The 18,801-nt window shown below is 33.4% G+C and overlaps 4 protein-coding genes across 8 annotated transcripts in view; 2 read left to right on the top strand and 2 right to left on the bottom strand.

Annotated features, from left to right (window-relative positions):
• Positions 1-949: 949 nt before the first annotated feature.
• On the top strand, positions 950-3,401 carry LOC119631971 (probable glutamate--tRNA ligase, mitochondrial). Of its 2 annotated transcripts, none has more exons than XM_038024620.1 (9): positions 950-1,327; positions 1,382-1,619; positions 1,683-2,093; positions 2,153-2,260; positions 2,321-2,438; positions 2,490-2,650; positions 2,721-2,866; positions 2,954-3,102; positions 3,161-3,401. In XM_038024620.1, the coding sequence occupies exons 1-9, from the start codon at positions 1,222-1,224 to the stop codon at positions 3,284-3,286; spliced, it is 1,563 nt and encodes a 520-aa protein (XP_037880548.1). In that variant the 5' UTR covers positions 950-1,221; the 3' UTR covers positions 3,287-3,401. The 2 variants fall into 2 exon arrangements, with proteins under 2 accessions (XP_037880548.1, XP_037880547.1); XM_038024619.1 differs by having other exon boundaries at positions 2,930-3,102.
• Positions 3,402-3,446: 45 nt separating this feature from the next.
• LOC119631972 (tyrosine--tRNA ligase, cytoplasmic) lies at positions 3,447-5,503 on the bottom strand. Its single transcript, XM_038024621.1, has 5 exons — positions 5,303-5,503; positions 4,792-5,230; positions 4,369-4,735; positions 4,021-4,311; positions 3,447-3,963 (listed from the first exon to the last, which is right to left on the bottom strand). Exons 1-5 carry the CDS (start codon positions 5,501-5,503, stop codon positions 3,717-3,719), a joined length of 1,545 nt encoding a protein of 514 aa, XP_037880549.1. The 3' UTR covers positions 3,447-3,716.
• Positions 5,504-6,235: 732 nt separating this feature from the next.
• LOC119645126 (elongation factor-like GTPase 1) overlaps positions 6,236-18,801 on the top strand; it is a 199,042-nt gene continuing 186,476 nt past the window's right edge. For 3 of the 4 annotated variants that reach the window (XR_005248622.1, XM_038045061.1, XM_038045063.1), the window contains exons 1-4: positions 6,471-7,389; positions 7,455-8,067; positions 8,126-9,177; positions 9,269-9,382. Coding sequence is in view for 3 of the 4 variants with exons in the window: in XM_038045061.1 (XP_037900989.1) it covers positions 6,471-7,389; positions 7,455-8,067; positions 8,126-9,177; positions 9,269-9,382 (2,698 nt within the window). In the remaining variant the exon portion in view is untranslated. Of the gene's footprint in view, positions 7,390-7,454; positions 8,068-8,125; positions 9,178-9,268; positions 9,383-18,801 lie in introns of all 4 variants that reach the window. The other variant, XM_038045060.1, reaches the window with a different exon arrangement.
• Positions 11,194-18,801, bottom strand: part of LOC119645127 — a 59,013-nt gene continuing 51,405 nt past the window's right edge. Inside the window, exons 4-5 of the mRNA XM_038045064.1 lie at positions 12,136-12,286; positions 11,194-12,056 (exon numbers count right to left, since the gene is read on the bottom strand). Coding sequence (XP_037900992.1) covers positions 11,383-12,056; positions 12,136-12,286 — 825 coding nt within the window. The 3' untranslated portion in view covers positions 11,194-11,382. The remainder of the gene's footprint in view (positions 12,057-12,135; positions 12,287-18,801) is intronic.

Here is an 18,801-nt window from a genome sequence, read left to right as displayed (position 1 = left end):
ATGCACTTTTGCTGCATACATTTGCATTGAGGAAAAAAACAGTGATGTATTTATGAAGATAGGGCGCAATCATACGGAGACTTGCTACTTTGAGACTTATATTTCCAGTAAGCTGTTAAATATTTTTTAAATTTTACTATTATTGTTAATTCTTTTTTTTTTTAATTTTATTGAAAATTTGGGTTGTTAAGTTTCGGTTTTTGAACATTGTAGTTATGGATTCGTCTATTTTAACCTTATAATGTAATGTAAGAGATAGAGACCAACGATTAATTACAAAAGTTGTGCTTAAGTGATGAATTTGTTCAACTCTTACATTATAAATACATCTGGCAAAAATTTTATGAGTTTAATCACTTTATTTACTTTTATATTTTTAATTACGAACGAATATTTATTTTTTATTTGCTTGAATTTAGTTCTACAATTTCTTCTTTTGATTTAAATAAATTATAATAATAATAATTTTTTAGTTCATTAATTTATTGAAATATACTTGTTATATAATATAATAATAAATATAATGCTTTATGATATTAATTTTTCAAAACATCGTATAGTTGAAACTTATTGAAACGTTATTAGCATTGTTTGCCGATAATTTGCTTCCTGTTCGCTTTATCTTTATAATCTATCTTTTAACTCACCGTTCGCTTCAAGATCCCTTTTTGTGTCCGTGGTGACAATGATGTCATTCCCTCACAATACTCTGACAATAGTCATAAGTACTTATAACTTCAAATTATCGCTATCGATCTTTTTTCGTTGCTCAAAAGTTTTCTTATAAATCATATCGCTTTGCCGATACTACATCACGAAGCACGATGCAAACATAGTTTTTGTACCCACTCATTAATCGACAAAAAGTCAAAAAAATTTCAAACACACAAATGTTTTAAAAAATCTTTATATAAGTCTTACGAGAACGGCTGAGGTGAGGTTCGATTTAGATAGCGATTACAGTAGAAATGTTAAACGGCTTTGAAGAGGCATTACGACAAGGCGGTTGATAAGTTATATAAGGTTGTATGGATTAATTATAGACTTTCGCATTTCATATTATGGGAGAAATGTTAGATGCATTGTCATATGCTTCCGTCTAAAGTTCTTCTTAAAAAACTTTTTTTTTTTAACTAAACATCTGATCTGTGCAGAGTCACGCAAATCATTAGGGAAAAATTCAAAGATATTTTAAATTTAATTACTAAAAAACTAAAGGATATGCTAAAATTAAATTTCAAAGTACCACAGACCATTTGCCAACATTTTATGCATCGCAGATTTTATTCAAAGGAAGTGCGTGTGCGGTTTGCTCCAAGTCCCACCGGTAAAAATTTACTACTGAATTTCTATTTTAAAGCATTTTAACCTTTCCCTGTAGGTTATTTACACTTGGGTGGTTTGCGTACAGCTTTATATAATTATCTGTATGCTCGAAATCAAAAAGGAAAATTTTTAGTACGTATCGAAGATACCGATCAAGCTCGTTTCATTGCCGGCGCCACTGAAAGCATTATAGAGGATTTGCAATGGGCAGGGATCGCAATAGATGAAGGACCTGGACAGTTTGGTGGCCTTTACGGACCTTACAAGCAAAGTGAAAGAACTCAAATCTATATGTAAGTGAAGCAGATAGAACGATTGCTTAGAGTAACTAGTAATCACTTTCATCTTTTATGAAGGGAAAATGTGCAGACGCTCTTAAAAAATGGATCAGCCTATCGTTGTTTTTGTACCGAGAAACGTTTGGAACTATTGCGAAAAGATGCGGTACGCACACGTCAAATTCCTAAATATGATAATAAATGTCGTTATTTAGACAAAGAAAAGACGCATGAACTTCTCGATAAAGGGATACCTTACTGTGTACGTTTTAAGTTGACAGACTACGAGGAAGCTTTACACGATTTGATTTATGGCGATGTGCATCACAACGTTAGTAATAGTGAAGGTGATCCAATAATAATGAAAACGGATCAATTTCCCACGTATCATTTTGCTAATGTGGTCGATGATCACCTTATGGCCATAACGCATGTCTTCCGTGGAGTAGAATGGCAAATATCTACCGTTAAACACTTATTAATGTACAAGTGAGTATTGTATTCCATTTAAAAAAAAAATCAGACTCAATTGTAATTATTTGGAGTAGAGCGTTCCGCTGGGAGCCGCCAAATTTCGGACATTTGCCACTTTTGGTAAATGCCGATGGCACAAAGTTAAGCAAACGTCAAGACGATATAGGGATTAGACATTTTCGGTAAGTGTTTATTTTAAGGCATTTTTTTAGACTATTTAAGATAATTATGGCAAAACTTAGAGATAGGGGTTATTTTCCTACGGCTTTGCTTAACTATGTGATATCAGCTGGTGGCGGCTTTCCTCATCAGGAGTTTGCTAAACCCACGCTTCACAATTTGGAAGAACTTGTGGAAACGGTATTGATCACCATTTACTTTCCTTTTAGCTCGAAGTATTTTTTGCTTTAGTTTGATATCGTTTCAGTTAATTCGCATCCCAGTCGATTGAATCCTGATTTGTTAAATGAATTTAACCGTTTGGAAATCAGAGAATTATTACAGAACGATCGTACAGCCGATATATTAATAAAGCAGATTCAAAAACTTGTAAGGGAAACTTATCCAGAAGGGTAGGTTTTCATTTCAATATCGTAAAGGATTTAATAAGTAACAAAAAACCCTTTTTTTTTTCATTGAAAGAGATTTGGATTTAAATTCGTCCCATATCAAAAATGTTCTACAATGGTCGTCGCAACGTTTAACATCTCTACAAGACTTAACCTCACCTCAACTAAGTTTTCTATGGATTAAGCCAAGTGTTTTTCATTCTAAGGAACTGAAGGAAGGTAATTCATGACGCAAAGCATATTTTTGCTTTAGAATTGAACAAACTCATAAACAAGCTGCAGTTCATAATAGTGAACTTCTTTTAGATCAATTAATGGAATTGCACAATATGCTGAAATCTGCCGATTTTACGAAAGAGAATTTAAAAAAATTACTCAAGAATTTCGCAAAACAGAAAAATGTTAAATTCCCTCTCTTTATGAAAGTTTTAAGAACGTCGCTTAGCGGATTAAACGTAATCGTATTTGTCATTTCTTTTCAGTGCTGAAAAATTAATTGCAAGTATCTTTCAGGATGGACCTGGAGTAGCTGAAATGATGAACATTTTAGGTAAACAAGTAACCTTACAGCGTTTAGAGGATTCCGTAAAGGAGAAAAGCACATATAACGAACCTGGGCAACTTAAAGATACGGCGTGATGTAAACTTTACAAAAATCCATAATTTGATCATTTATCTCTTGGATTAAGAGGTGAAGCTTTATTTAGCGTATTAAACTTGTCTAAGTTTTCATTAATAAAAAAGTTAAATATGACCTTTAGTCTTGTTTTGGAATAAAGTATATCGTATAAGCAGGATATGGGATATAATTTATCACAATTTATTCCACGTTACTCTCCTTTCAATAAGAGTGGTAGTTGCGTATAAAGATTTACAAATGTTGTGTTCCTTTGTATTTTTTCCTAAGTTATTGGACTAATTATTTCATCAATTGGTTTATTCGTTAATATCCATACCAAGAACTGAATTGAAAAATTTTTCAATCAGTAAACGTATGTGCCATTCCTTGTAAAGTAAATTAAATGTTCTAAAATAAATTATCCATCGCAGAGTTAGGGATTATATGAACTTATTTAATGCAACAATTTTTCAGTCTGCTTGTTAACTTCTCGCCGTCTGGTGTTAAGAGGAAATTATTTTTCCATACAGCTATGCCGTCGTCATTGGTTTTAAAGTCGACGAAAAGTTTTTCCCAAGTCTTCTTTTTCGGATTAAGTTGCTCTTCCGGTTGTCCATTATATCCTTGAAACGCCAAACGAGTACCGGCTGCGGCAGAAGATGGCACAATTAACGGTTCCACAATAGTATGGTCGGCACTGAAATATTTTTAAATAGAAAAGTTGAGTTATACTGCAAAAAAACAACAAACTTACTTAGATGTACATAAAACCATGCCCTCGGATAAAATGCCACGCATTTTGGATGGTTTCAGATTGCACAATACAGCCACCAAACATTGATCTAATTTCTCCGCACTTACATATGCAACTAGACCGCTAATTATTGTGCGCACCTCATCTTCGCCCAAATCAATTTGCAAAATGTAAAGTTTCTCAGCATCAGGATGCCGAGAAACTTGCACCACTTTACCAACGCGTATATCTAAACGATCGGGGCCATCTTGTTCTTTTTTAGCAATAGGGTAAGCAGCGCTACTTAATTGTCTGTAAAAATGAAATTATTTATAAAAGTAGGTAAATGCTGCTATATTTCTTCTTTACTTTAATTGACTTGATTCAAAAGCTTTCCGTATTGGATCCAATAATTGATTTATATACTTTTCGACTGTTGCCTTTAAATCAGCTGGATGGAGTTTATTAGAGGCAAACTCTTCCTCTAAATCTTGGTAATTATTAAAAGTCTTATCCCCACCATTTTCAGGGGCGCGACAAACTACAAATCCTTCGCCTTCCTTGAATAAAGAGAATAAAACATGCTGGACGAACGACAACAGGCCATTATCTTTGACATTTCCAGGTTCACAAAATGCTTTTTTCAGCTTCTTTTTAACATCGGCTGGAGTGTCTAATAAGTCGATTTTAGAATCCTCTTCCGAAGAGGACATTTTACCACCAGCCAAGCCTGGCACTAAAATGAGCAAAATGATTGCACTCAGCATACTGAACTCAATTAATTCGCCTTACCCATGGGGTTCATTAAATGAATGCGTTTTTCATAACCTAGCTGCGGTAAACTTTTTTCCGCAAACGTAAAAATTTTTCTTTGATCTACTCCACCAAATTGTGCATCGACCTTCAAGTATTCCTCATCTAAAGCTTGTAAACCCGGATACAGCAGACCAGATAACAACGGATATTCTACTTGCTTCACTACCTCAGCACCAGCCTTTCTAGCATCGTGCTGAGTCACAACTGAACTTAACTTGTAGACATCTAAGGAATATTCGCGAGATAGCTGATAGTCGGTACCTTTAACAAATTTCAATCTATCTAAAGGTACACCAATGGATGACAGCATTTGTTTAATAACAGCTTCATAGTATTGGGCACGCAACTCTAAAAGACTCCATGGAGCTTTCATATTATCTAGATATGCATGTAAATCAGCAAAAAGTATCGTAACCTAATTAAAATGATAATCAAGAGGTTAGTGTTAAGGTTTTCCCATTTAAGTTTGTAGTGTTTAATTATATACCTCACAACCGGCTTTGAGAAAGTCGGCAATTTTTGACATGGGCACAAAATAGGCAACATGGGGTCTGCCAGTTGTGGCTGTACCCCAATATATTTTTAAATCACGTTCTCTCAGTATCGCATCCAGTTTATCTTCTCCTAAGACTTCCTGTAAATTACGTGTAATTAATCCTTTCTTCTCTTCATATGTAAGGCCGCTCATGACTCTTTAATTTTCAATAAATTTCTGAGGATTTTATGAAAACGTGGATGCTTGGAGAAATATACGTCATCAAAAGAAGACAAAGCACAAAAAAATCAATTGTGAATGATCATAATTTATAACAGCTGTTTCAATTTATAAACAATAAAAATAATTAAGGATAGCAGAGAATTGCAGGAGTAAAAATTATTTATTGAAAGCGATCTCTTTTTTTTGTTTTGAATTATACAACAATTTTTTCCTATATTAGATCAATTAATGCTTATTTTATTTCTTTAAAAAAAGAGTACTTTATTCCGGGTTGATGAGTATAACTGGACTAAGCCATGGATGATGGCTTACACGTCCACTCTAAACAATTCTGCAAAATTGTTGAAGAAACGAAAATGTTTTCTTTTTAAAATTTAAAAAAGTGAAATTACTTTAATAGAATTAAGTAAAAATTCAAATATTTCCTCCCCTTTAAATGAAAATATTCACTTAATAATTTGTGGCTTTATTCGCTTAATATAATCATATAAGTTGCGATTGTTCAATGTCAACAACGATTCTATAGAATGTAAACAAATATATATATGCGCAAAATGCAACAACAAACACACACGGTACTACTTTTACTGCTTGCGCACATACGTATTTTTACAGCGTTGTAAAATCTTATTTGCATTTTTATTGTAATTGCAACAGCTGATTTTCAAGTTGAATTTCACCATACAATGTAAACAAATAAAAGTGCGCGAAATTTATTTCGATTACTACGGAAATTTTATTAAATCTTTAAGGAAGCATTAGTGTATACAATAGATTACAGCTAAACGTGCTTTTGAATGCAAGAACGAAAGCAAGTAAAAGGTTTTTTTATTCACTGTAACTAAAATTGGTTATAAACACTTGTGCGCTGATTTCCAACAGTGAATAACGTAAAATCTTCCTTGATTAGTTTTAAAAGACACATTGCGATTGCGATATGCCTGTGGTCAATCTTGCGGATATAATCAAGCTACAAAAATCTGTTGAACGAGTAAGGAACATATGCATTTTGGCCCATGTCGACCACGGTAAAACTACTTTAGCTGATTCGTTGGTGGCTAGTAATGGAATTATATCGCAAAGGATGGCTGGTAAGCTACGTTACTTAGATAACCGTCCGGATGAACAAGAGCGCGGCATCACCATGAAAAGCAGCAGTATTTCGTTGCATTATCGTTCCGAAAGTAATTCTGAAGATTATTTAGTAAATCTAATCGATTCCCCGGGTCATGTGGATTTCTCTAGTGAAGTTTCGACTGCTATACGGTTGTGCGATGGTGCCATCGTTGTGGTAGATGTCGTAGAAGGCGTTTGTCCTCAAACAAGAGCCTGTCTTCAACAGATCTACAATGCGAAGATGAAGCCAGTACTCGTATTAAACAAAATCGATCGGCTAATTATGGAAAAACAGTTGACTCCTTTAGACGCATATTTTCACATTAGTCAAGTATTGGAGCAAGTTAATGCCGCGTTGGGCAGTATTTTTGCTTCAGATGTTTTGGGTAACGAAGATTTAAGTGAAAGAGACAATTACGAATCGGCTTTACAACGAAGTGACGATTCAAGCTTATATTTCATCCCTGCTGCAGGAAATGTAGTGTTTTGTTCGGCTTACGATGGCTGGGCTTTTGGAGTGCACGAGTTTGCTTTAACTTATGCCGACCGATTACAAATGCCGGCAGAGCAGTTAGCGAAAGTATTATGGGGCGATTTTTACTATAACAACAAAAAGAAATGCGCGCTACCGGGCGCGCAGGAAAAAGCGAAGAAGCCCATGTTTGTGCAAATCGTTTTAGAAAATATATGGAACTTATACGATATAATAGCCATAAGAAAGGAAAAAGAAAAAATACCAGGTTTAAGATACAATAAGTCTCAAAGGCTTTCCTTAAATAACTTTTTTTGTTTTCTATTCTATCAGTAATAGCTGAAAAACTCGGAATCAAACTGCAGCTGCGTGATTTACGTATCGCTGATTGCAAAGCACAGATTAAAACAATTATGGGCCAGTGGCTTCCGGTACATCGCACCATTTTAGAAATGGTGATTAATAACGTTCCTCCTCCTAACAGAATTGACGAAGAACGTGCCCACCGTTTACTTTTTCCCCAAAATGTGGATTTGAATTTATACCCCAGGCAGACGTTATTTTTGACAGAAGACTTCAAAGAATGTTATGATAGATCGCAAAATGTCATTGTGCACGTATCGAAAATGTCACCTGTGCACATATCACAATTACCTCAAAACAAGCCTAAGCGTTTAACTGAAGAAGAATTACAAGAAAGACGTGATGAGGTACGTAGGCGCATAGAAGAACGCAAGCAAATGCTTGCTCAAAATGAGTTGGTCACCATAACTCGTGACCTGAAGGAGTTAACTACAAGTGAAATCAAACACGAGACATTAGAAGTATTAGAGGAAAATGTCGAAGAATTTGTATTTGTGGCCTTTGCTCGAATATTTTCTGGTACTTTAAGGAAAGGCATGAAATTATATAATTTGGCACCCAAGCATGATCCTAGAAAAAAGGAGTAAGTTGAAAAAAATTTCTAAACTTTTTGCGTAAAATGTAAAAAACTTCTCCTTTAGATTATTGAATCTCAATTCCCCGTATGTAAGTGAAGTAACTATCGGAGATTTGTATTTGTTTATGGGTAGCGAATTGCAAGCGTTAGATGAGGTTCCTGCCGGCAACATAGTAGGAATTGGTGGTTTGGAAAAGGACATAGTCAAAAGTGCCACTCTTAGTAGTACCTTATACTGTACTTCTTTTAGCGATTTAACGATAATGGCTACACCCATTCTCCGTGTAGCTATTGAACCTGTTAATCCTGCCGATATGCCTAAATTGGTCAAGGGCCTACGGCTGTTAAATCAAGCCGACGCGTGTGTTCAGGTTTCCATTGAACCGAATGGAGAACACGTCATTACCACTTTGGGGGAAGTGCATGTTGAGAAATGCGTACGAGATCTTGAAGATAGCTATGCGAAAATCAAAGTAAACGTTTCCAAACCGATTGTATCGTTCCGAGAAACCATTGTACCTGAAGCTACAACAGATATGGTAAATGAGGCTATTGTTAAGAGTTCAGAAGAAAAGGATATTACTAACAAGATTGCTTGTGTGCAAACTTTGAATAAATTGAGTACTTTGAAAGTGATAGCTTTACCGCTGCCCCAAGCTATTGTGTGTATTTTAGAAAAATTTCATGATTTTTTCAAAAATGAAGATACATCCGAGAAGTCTCTACAACTCTTACAGCATATTAAAAGTCAATTGCAAAATGCTTTTAAAGATTTCGAATGCAAGTGTTTAACTGACTTGTCAGAAGAGCAGCTCGTTGAACGTATTTGGTCGACCGGGCCAAAACATTGTGGTTGCAACATATTATTAAATCTAACCGATTATGAGCATCCCAATATATGGCAGACATTGTCTAAGTTAACAGTGCATGCTAATAACGAAAAGCAGATGGACGTCCGTCGTGATTACAATAGTTCTTTTGTTAGTGGTTTTCAATTAACTACGGCCGCTGGCCCATTATGCGAAGAGCCCATGCAAGGTGTTTGCTTTATTGTAATGGAATGGACAGTAAAGGATGGCGATGACTTGCATTCAAAAACATTTGGGCCGTTTTCAGGTAAACTGCTCATAAACTGATTTTAAATTATTATTTCTAATATTCAATGAATTTTACATATTCACATATATATTCGTTTTTCCCCCTTCAGGGCAAGTTTTAAATGCTTCTAAAGAAGCTTGTCGCCTGGCATTTCAAAATCAACCCCAACGATTAGTTAGCCCAATGTATAGCTGCAATATTGTCGTTGATGCTGAAGTATTGGGTAAGTACTCTGCAAAGTGTTCTAAATATATTTCATAGAAAGGCATCTCAACCTAAAGTAAAATGCATTTCCATCGTGTCTTCCGTAGCATCTGTAAACAGATTAATTTAGCTGCAAATTTGGTAATCTGTTTAAATAGAAATTTTCAAATTTTCGATACGTAATCGTCTAATCAATCAGTCGAGAATTTAGTTCTGGATAGATAGATAGCACGTATATTTTGTTATATAAGCTTTTTCCTTGTATCCAGATCAAATCTCAAAATCTCGTCGACCCGATTTTCTGATGATTTCAAATAAACAGATATTCTTATGTTTCAATACTAGCATTTGAAATAAGTTCATAGAAGAATATTTCAAATGTAAGTAAGCGAACTGAAAAAATGTGAAATTAACTGGCTGCCAGTAATAATGTTGACAAAGCGTGTTGGCTCAGATCGATAGCGTATGGAGTTTTTGAGCAGAAGAGAAAGGACTTTGCTTGCTATTAATTTTTAGCTCCTGCATATGTAAATAAATTCTCGTGAAATCGGTTAAAAGATTTCTTGCGTATGCTTCGCACAGAGGTTCAATGTTTTTTAACCTGTTTCTATTGTTGAGAAAATTACTTTAAAAAATCTAATTTGGCTTATTCGCAGTTACTATATGACTATATCTTTCGCAGTTGTTCCTTCGCTTTCACAAGCAATCGATATATGAACTATCATATATTTGTTGGTGTTTAAAGCTAAAGTTTAAAAAGGTTTCTATGCGATTGCTCAAAAACGGTTAACAGATTCGTAGATTAGTTCTGCAGGTCAACTTTGAAGACAATCGTAAATTAGTCGGGATATTTCGCAGTCAGGCAGAAAGTAGATAAAAATATGCCTTACAATCTCTTGCAGACTCTGGTGTATAGTTGGTGGAAATATTTGGCATTAATTATCAAAGTTGTTTATAACAAAAGTAAATGTTCAGGATTGGCCATAAGCCATATAACAATTTCTTAGCTGTGAGAAGTAAATCAAATAATAGTTGTGCCTTCTTCATGCATATTTTTAACGTGATACCAGAACCAGAAGCTTGAGATCGCTGATAAGACAATCGAGTGAGTGGTTAATTGAAAGGAGAAATGCCGGCAAACATGTTGGTTTACAATTATATTTATCGATGTAAATGGCCTTTTCCGATTCGCCTCAGGGCGAGTAAGTTTACGCGCCTACGTTCTCTTTTTTTTTTTTTTTTTAATTTTAGTTTATTAAACAAGGAAATATTATTAAAAAAGCTTTTTAATTTTATTTTATTAATTCATACATATTTTCGTTTTATAAATGCAATTAAAAAAATCTTAATAATTTTCTTGAGACTTTTTTTTTTTTTTTCTTGTAAAAAGTACATCGAATCTATAATTAATAAATGCTGCTTATTATGATTACATATATAAAATTAGGTAAAATAATTAAAAAAATAAATATAAAATAACACTAAAATAAATCAATTAAACACCAGCATTATATAAGAGACGACGGAGGGGGATACTATAGGGATTTTTGATAAAATTAATTTAGAATTTATTTAAAAACTCTTTGTTACATGTAAATTTCAATTAATTAAACAATTTTTTTTACAGTTAAAAAAGAAAATTATTTGATTAATTATATAATTTCGCCTTCAAAAATTATAAATTTTTAGTGAATATTTTTTTTGTTTTTTTTTTTTAAAGAACTTAATTAAATTTTCATATGTTTATTAGTTAATTAAAATTTTTAATTATTTTAGTAAATTTATTAATGAATTTACTAAAATTTATTTATTTACTTAAAATTGGTTTTGCTTTCCGTTTAGTTTATTGATAATTTGTTTATTATATTCCGATTTTTCAGTCAAGAGTAGTAAAAGTCGCATTTTGCGTGTATTTTCAAATCTCTTCTTTTTTTTTTTTTTAACTTATAGATTAAATTTCTATCTCTATCACCGATCTCTCTCTTTATAAATACTTTTCTATTGTTTGTTTTTGTAACTCTAGCCCCATACTATATTTTTTTCAAATTCTTTAACACGTTCCCAAGGAAATTCTGGCATATCGTTCCAAGATATATCACCTTCAATTTCTTCGATTATTGATCTCTTTTCGCGTCTCTCTAAATCGTCAATCGGTATATCATCTTGATCGATTACTGTTGTTCGTGACTCCTCGTTGTTAGCCTGGGTACTGGTGCTAATTAAAATTTTATTTTCGTCTAATTCGGTCGCTGCTTCAATCGGTAAATTGCCTTCACGTTCCCTGTTTCGGCCGTAGCTGCCGCCTGGGAAATTATTTATCGAAATCGGATCTGGCCGCGATTGATATTGACTGGGATAGTTGGTATTTATTGTGCTTTCCGGACGATTCAAATATTGGTAGCTGCTCTGTTGAGGCGACTGTATGCCATAGTTGTCAATGCTGTGGTAGTGAGAACCAAGCGATGAGCTTATTCCACCGTAGGAGGGACGATTAAAAACATCTTTATTACTGCCATACAGGTTGGAAGAGGTTTGACTGCCAGGCCTATAAAAAGGTTTTTGCAATTGATAACGTTTAGGTGGTTGGGCGGATGGCTTGCGTATTGAATAGCCCGGTTTAACACACATCATACCAAAAACACGTATACCTGGAACACTGGCATAAGTATTTTGATCGTGAGCCATCGGACCATCTATAACAATGACATTTTCATTAGCATGAGATTACAACAAAAAAAACGAAGCAATTATTCCTTGAATTATTTCACTTACCTAATTTAAAGTGATCCGGACATCTACAAATAACCAAATAATGCGATTTGCCCGTGCGGGTGTTCTGTAATGCTAGTAACGACCAATCCTTAGGTGTACGGCATTCTCGCATTTCTGTTGTTGCCTCACAGGTTTTAGCCAAAGTAATTGCCTAATTAAAAAACAATAACAACAATATAATTATCGAAATTTCTAATAAGCTGTTTGTACAGTGTTACAAACAAAAAATTCACAGATCGACGTTTACGTAAATCTTCGATTCAAAAATCTTTCGAATTAAACCGTAAAACTTATTGATGATGCTTGGGGCATCGATTGAACGATTCTTGAAGTCGCCGAATGTCGATGTTTGATGGCTTTGAAAAATTTCATTCCGCCGGAATTTTCTTTGTGTAATGAAAATTGGTTGCATACTCGCTTTAAAAACTGTGGTTAAATTTTTAACTTTATCATCCATTTATTGTCAACACAAATCTGATGGGAAAATTAATTTTAAACGAAAGCTCGAAGCTTTTTGCTCGAATCTCGTTGCCGTATTATGCTTAGACACGGAACTTTACATCGATTTAGAAATTTGCCGAATACAATAAAAATGAATTGTAAAAGAATGACTTAAGTGCGAAATTCTTTTAAAAATTATGAACGAAATGAAAAAAATCTAAGTTTAATATCATTTTATCAAAAAACCGTTGAAAGCAATTTATATAATTTGAGAGAAGTCTTTTGTTCTTTCATCTAAATGTAGCACTTCATTGCTTAACAGATTTATCTTTAAATATGTATGAGATAATTGTTTTATTTTCTTATTTTCATGCGTATCACATGTACATAACATGTACAAAATAAACACATGCAACCGTAGACGAAGTGATTTGTATAGTGGAAACTAGCATAAATTATTTATTTTTTTTATTTTTCAGACAATCTCTTGTGAGCACAATTTGGCAAACAGTAGACACTGAGTTTGTCATTAACGCCATACAAACTATATTCTTTTGTTGTTATTTTGCAAAGTTTTTCTTCTTTTTTTTTTTCCTCTTCAGCCTCCAGTTAGCATTTTCGTAATTGTTTTCGTGTATGTATGCCTGTGCAACACGTAATTTTTTGTCTAGTCTTAACTTTTTTTTTTTTTTTTTTTTTTTTGGAAAACGTCTATTAAACATACTTCTGGCTATACGATTAACGTTAACAACAACAGTAACATGCTATTATATGTTATCAAATATTCTTTCTTTTACTGAATTACATACAGTTGTGTTTTCATTTGAAACGATCGCCAAAAGTATGTTCCTAGGACTTTAAAATAGTAATTATTATGAGCATCGGTTTATGTTTAACATTCAAATCGGCTTATATAACCTAGCGTACGTATGTGTGCATGTATGCGTCTAATTTGTTAGACAACTTGATTTCATTGAGAAAATCGCATGCAAGAAGTTGCTGTGACTTTAGAACTGTTCTTTTTTTTATTATTGTGATGTATGTTGGCGATTATGAGGAAAATTTAATAGGAGCAGGCAGTAGTAGCAGTGGTAGTAGTGGTAACAGCAGTAACAGTAGTAGTTTGATTTTCCCATTTTTCTAAGTTGTTAAGTGATATAAAAGTTAAGATTTCCCATTATTTTCTTTACCATTTTTTTTATAATATTATTACCATTGAATTTTTGGGTTTATAATGATAGCCACAATTTTCGCTCATTTTTTATATTCTACATCATTTGTGGTACAAATTTGGACGGATGTATGCAACACCCAGAAGGATTTCTTATTATACCGATCGATTCATAATCACCTTTCGCATAGATCTAAGCTTGTCTGTCCATCTGACGTCTGTCAATGTATTCTTGTATTCAAACTACAAACCGCAATTTTTACAATATTTTGATGAAATTTAATACACTCAGTTGCTTGTTTTCGCCCAAGGATGAAAGTTATTCGAAATGATTCGGATCGGACTACCGTTTTGACGCTTTATTTTAAAAACTTGATCTATGAAAAATCGTAGGATAGTGTAGGGTATTTAACAATGGGTCGTGTCCCACTAGAGTTCGTTTTTAATTGTTTTTCTTTCCTGGCTCGCCTTTAACTCTTTTTAATCAGCCAAAGTTTGCTACTCTCTGCTGATTGTTGTCCTTGAAACGCCCTTTGTATTATCATATAAAAAAAGGCCTCCTTTCAGAAGTTACGAGGAGAATTCTTCATTAAAATCATCTTACATTAAAATAGAGCTTACGTTTACGATTGATGGCATAAAATCACTGGCAATGCATATAAATTAACAACATGTTGGATATATAAGGCAATTCGATCTCTTATCTTAACTGCTTTGGTTCAGAAAAGCTCAATATCTCAAAAAAAAAGAAAAAAATCTAAAATGAAATTTATGTGAATTTTTTGTAAACATGTGTTCGAATTAATGCATAAAAAATTAGCCGATGTAGAGTATTTGTGATGCAGAGTGCACGTTAGTTATAACTATTTCCATTTTGCAGCTGAGAGATGCTATAGCGCATACTTATTCTCAATCATCATGGCTAGTCGAGTAAGTGAGTAAAGCGATTATCAGGCCAATGTTCTTCGGAGATTCAAATCTCAGTGCAGTAGAGTTCAGTGTGGTCGTAGCTAGGCTGAGTGCTCAGACGGCAAAGGCATAGTACTTATAGATTGGGCATGTACCCACCAGGTTGCAGCTACTTTCCTGATTTCTGTTGCACGTATAGAAGGAATTTTCTGAATGATTGACTACATTTTGGTTTAAAAAAAAGAAAAGAAAGTTGAATTTAATATGTCAACGTCAGACGGACGACAAGGCATTTTTTAACCTGCAAAAGTTTTCATAGCAAGTTGTAACTTAGTTCATCGGTTCGCACCCGTAAATAAATAGAAAATAAAGATATAAGTCAATAACAAGCAAGAACATTGTAGTCGGGCAAAGCCGACCATTAAATACCCTACAGCACATTGTCTAACACAATTCTTATTATTTATCTCATATTAAAACTTAGTCTCTTCTATTCTTCAAAGGATCAATTTTCGCGAAAAATCCCTATTAGGGTAGAATCCAAAAAATAGATCGAAATGATCCGAATTTGGTGCAATTAATTTTTCTACGTTAAATTACTATTACGATATAATTTTCATCATAAAGCATTAAAAATTCTATTATTTTGTCGTATAAACTTTAGCTATATGAGGGGCTTTAAAAATTACCCCACCCGTTCCTAAGTTTTTATACGCATGTAGAATGCCCAAATACTTCTACTACTTAACCACATTTGCTGAGATATTTTGAAAATTGCAATTTTTTTCCATACAACGACTTTTCAAAATAGTACATTATCTGGGGAGTGGTCGAAAAAGTTGACCGTTCGTTCACGTTACTCTACCAAATTTCATGAGAATATCTCAAAAATTGCGATCTGTGGCTTGAACACAAATTTACATAGACAAACATTAGACACTTAGGTGGACAGACAGGCTTAGATCAATTCAGATTATGATTCTGAATCGATCGGTATAGTAAAAGGTGGGTCTATCTTAAGCGTTTTTGCCTGTTACATATGACTGCACTAACTTAATTTACTCTTTACTACAAGTGGTATGGGGGATAAAAGTAATTAATGAAAAAGTAATATGACGACGAAAATTTCTTGAAAACTTTTTATACGTTTTGTGTTCGCGCAATATATAAAATCTGTGACAATGAAGAATATACCGACGTTGAGAGTCAAAATTATGGATACATATGCACTTTTTAGTTACAATATATTGGTACTTTCTATATATATCTCTATAGCGAAAATTGACTAAATATCGGACACAAAGGATCTCGGAATAGTTGGCTTGTCAATGCTATGGTTATGCTTAATCCCACAATCGACATCAGCAGTGAAATGATTTGAGTATAAAGACTTTGTGTAAAATGCATTCGGGATAGTTGGACAAACGCAATAGTGGGGTACAACTCATCGATAAATAGCTTATATCTCCTTACGGTTGTTCATATAACGACTTTTTTAAATAAGGTGGTAAAGAAAGTGGACCGATTTGTTAACAACTTTCGTTATTTGGCTAAAACACGCCACTGTATCAAACTTTATCAAAATATCTCAAAAGATGCAGTTTGTAAGTTGAACACGAGAAAACAGAACAGTCAGAGGAGAAGACAAACTTAAATCGATTTAGAACATAATTGTGACTAAAAGAAGGATCTATTTTAAGTTTTTCTGGGTGTTGCATATATCCGTACAATCGTAATATATTTTTTGATCACTAGTTTTGTAAGGTATAAAAGAGATATATAAATAGTGGGCAAGTTGGGCAAGGCCAATTTTTAAATACACTACAATTCGTTATCCATGTTGATTATAAAATTTTAAGAATTATACAATAAAAATTATACAATATTACAGGCTGTCTCTCCATGAGACTGCTCATATAAGGTATCCAAAATCTGTGTTAAAAAAAAAAAAAAAAAAAAAAAAATACGCAAATTTATATTATATAAGTCAAACGACTATTTTGAATAAATTCCTATTCAAGAATGTTAAAGATTCGATATAGTTTCTATAAGAGGACTTATTTATTTGATAAGAATGTCCATACATCAGTTGTGTTGAGAAACCAAAATGTTATCAGAATCATTTGAGGTAAGAGTACATTGAGTTTGTGGGGATGTATTGAAAATCCAAAATGTTTTTTTTACCTCTCATTATTACAATCAATTCAGAATCATTCTCTGAATTCTCTGTGTGAGTTCATCTTATGTTTGTCTATGTATTTTTATATTCTTTCTGCAGATAAAACTTAGTGCGTTTATATATGTTGGCCGAAGAACAAAGTCAGTTTAAAATAGATTCGATTCGACAAATTTTTGCGACCATATCTCATATCTTACATCTTGTTCGCAACAAGTTGTTACGTGAGCGAAACTATCCCTTTTTTAATATTTTCCGGTCAAAATCGGTGAAAAATAGTTGCGTCATTTCCGGTCTACTTGAAGTCTTTATTTAACCCTTTTGTCTTGATTTGATTCTTCCGAGAAGGCAATAAATAGCTTAAACTCAAGTAAGTCTGCTTTAACTATTGTAACTTTCGATTAGTGGCATGGCTTTACATGGCTCGAACGCGTCTTGAATGCAGACTCGTTTTTTCTATCAAGATCATTAACAATAAAGAGTATACCTGACGTTTCAAAGATGCTAAACTGGATGCTCGATGGTGGAGAGTCCCGAGGGACATATAATTTTTGAAACCTCTGAGCAGATTCATTGTTGTCCGCAAGTTTTGATAAAATTATAGAATTAGTGTCAGAACACACATCTACTGGGGAAATAAGTGACAATTTGCTAACAAGAATATTAATAAGAGACCTTGGAATACTTTTCCGCCTACAGTTCCTTTTCTTTATGCTTTTTCTTCATGCCTTTATCATTCGAAATATTAATCTAACCAAATGTATGTATACATGTATGTGTATACCTGGAAAGAATCCATTATAATTAACTCGTGCATAAGTATAATAAACGTAAATGTTTGATTGATTGAGTAATTGATTGGTTTACACACATTCTTTCTTTATTTATTCTGCTGTCTTTTCTCTGTAATTAAGAAATTCCACAGAGTCAAAAGAGGTCTTCGCTAAATTGAAGAAGGTAATCATCAAAAAAAAAAAAAAAAAAAAATAAAAAATAAAAAAAACAAGCTTATCTTTCTGACCCTTTCCAAATCATGATTTCCTCTAAGCATGATGCTGTTCTTTTTTCATAAACAATGGCTTTCATTGAATGGATTAGCGAGCATGTATGCGCACTCGTTTACGTGTATATGTATACGTATGTATGTATCCACGTATATATTGCACAAAATACAATTTCCACGGTTATCAACTTGTCTAACTAAACATAATATTTTTCACATGTCTTAAGAGTAGTAACCAACAACAACAACAACAACAGCAGCAGCAGCAATAGCAGCAAACTTTATCCGCAGTTCGCCTGTTGTGAGGAAAGCTAGAACGAACGATACGATACGATACGAGAAACAATTCATTATAGTTGTTGTTATTGTTATTGTTATTATTGCTGCCATGGTTGCGGTTGATTGTTCGTAGTTTTCTTTTTTGACTTGATTAAACTCTAATAAATACATTTACGTATCGCATTAGATAGAAAAAAGCAAAAAAGCAGCGCCAAACGAAAACGAACCCACAAAAACAACACGAACAAAAGATAGATGGTTGGGTTATATTAAAACTCTATTTTAAAGCGTTTAGACATCTTTCAGTGTGCAGTTAACATTAAATGCAATAAAAGTTATTATTATTATTATTATTATTATTATTATTTTTCTTATTTCCTTTTCGGTTATTCGACCGATGTTTTTGTTATTGTTCATGCTATCGCTATTCTATTGGATTGTGAAGAATGCTTACAAAAAATTGTTCTCCGCCATAGTGCACTGTACTTGAATTTCAAATCAGAGAAATTTCAACTCTTTAAAAGCTCTTAGTTAGTTATGTGTATAACATTTGATCATTTGTTTGTTCGCCCCTCTGTTTTGTCTGTCGTGTCGTGTCGTGTCGTGTCGTGTCGTTCTATTCTATTTTATTCTATTCTATTCTATTCTATTCATCTGTGCATTTGCCTTAACTTATGTACGCGAAGT

The sequence above is a fragment of the Glossina fuscipes genome, unplaced genomic scaffold, assembly GCF_014805625.2.
Source record: "Glossina fuscipes isolate IAEA_lab_2018 unplaced genomic scaffold, Yale_Gfus_2 1, whole genome shotgun sequence".
Taxonomy (NCBI): Eukaryota; Metazoa; Arthropoda; class Insecta; order Diptera; family Glossinidae; genus Glossina; species Glossina fuscipes.
Note: the sequence above shows the minus strand (reverse complement) of the source record. Positions and strands in the feature narration are given on the sequence as shown.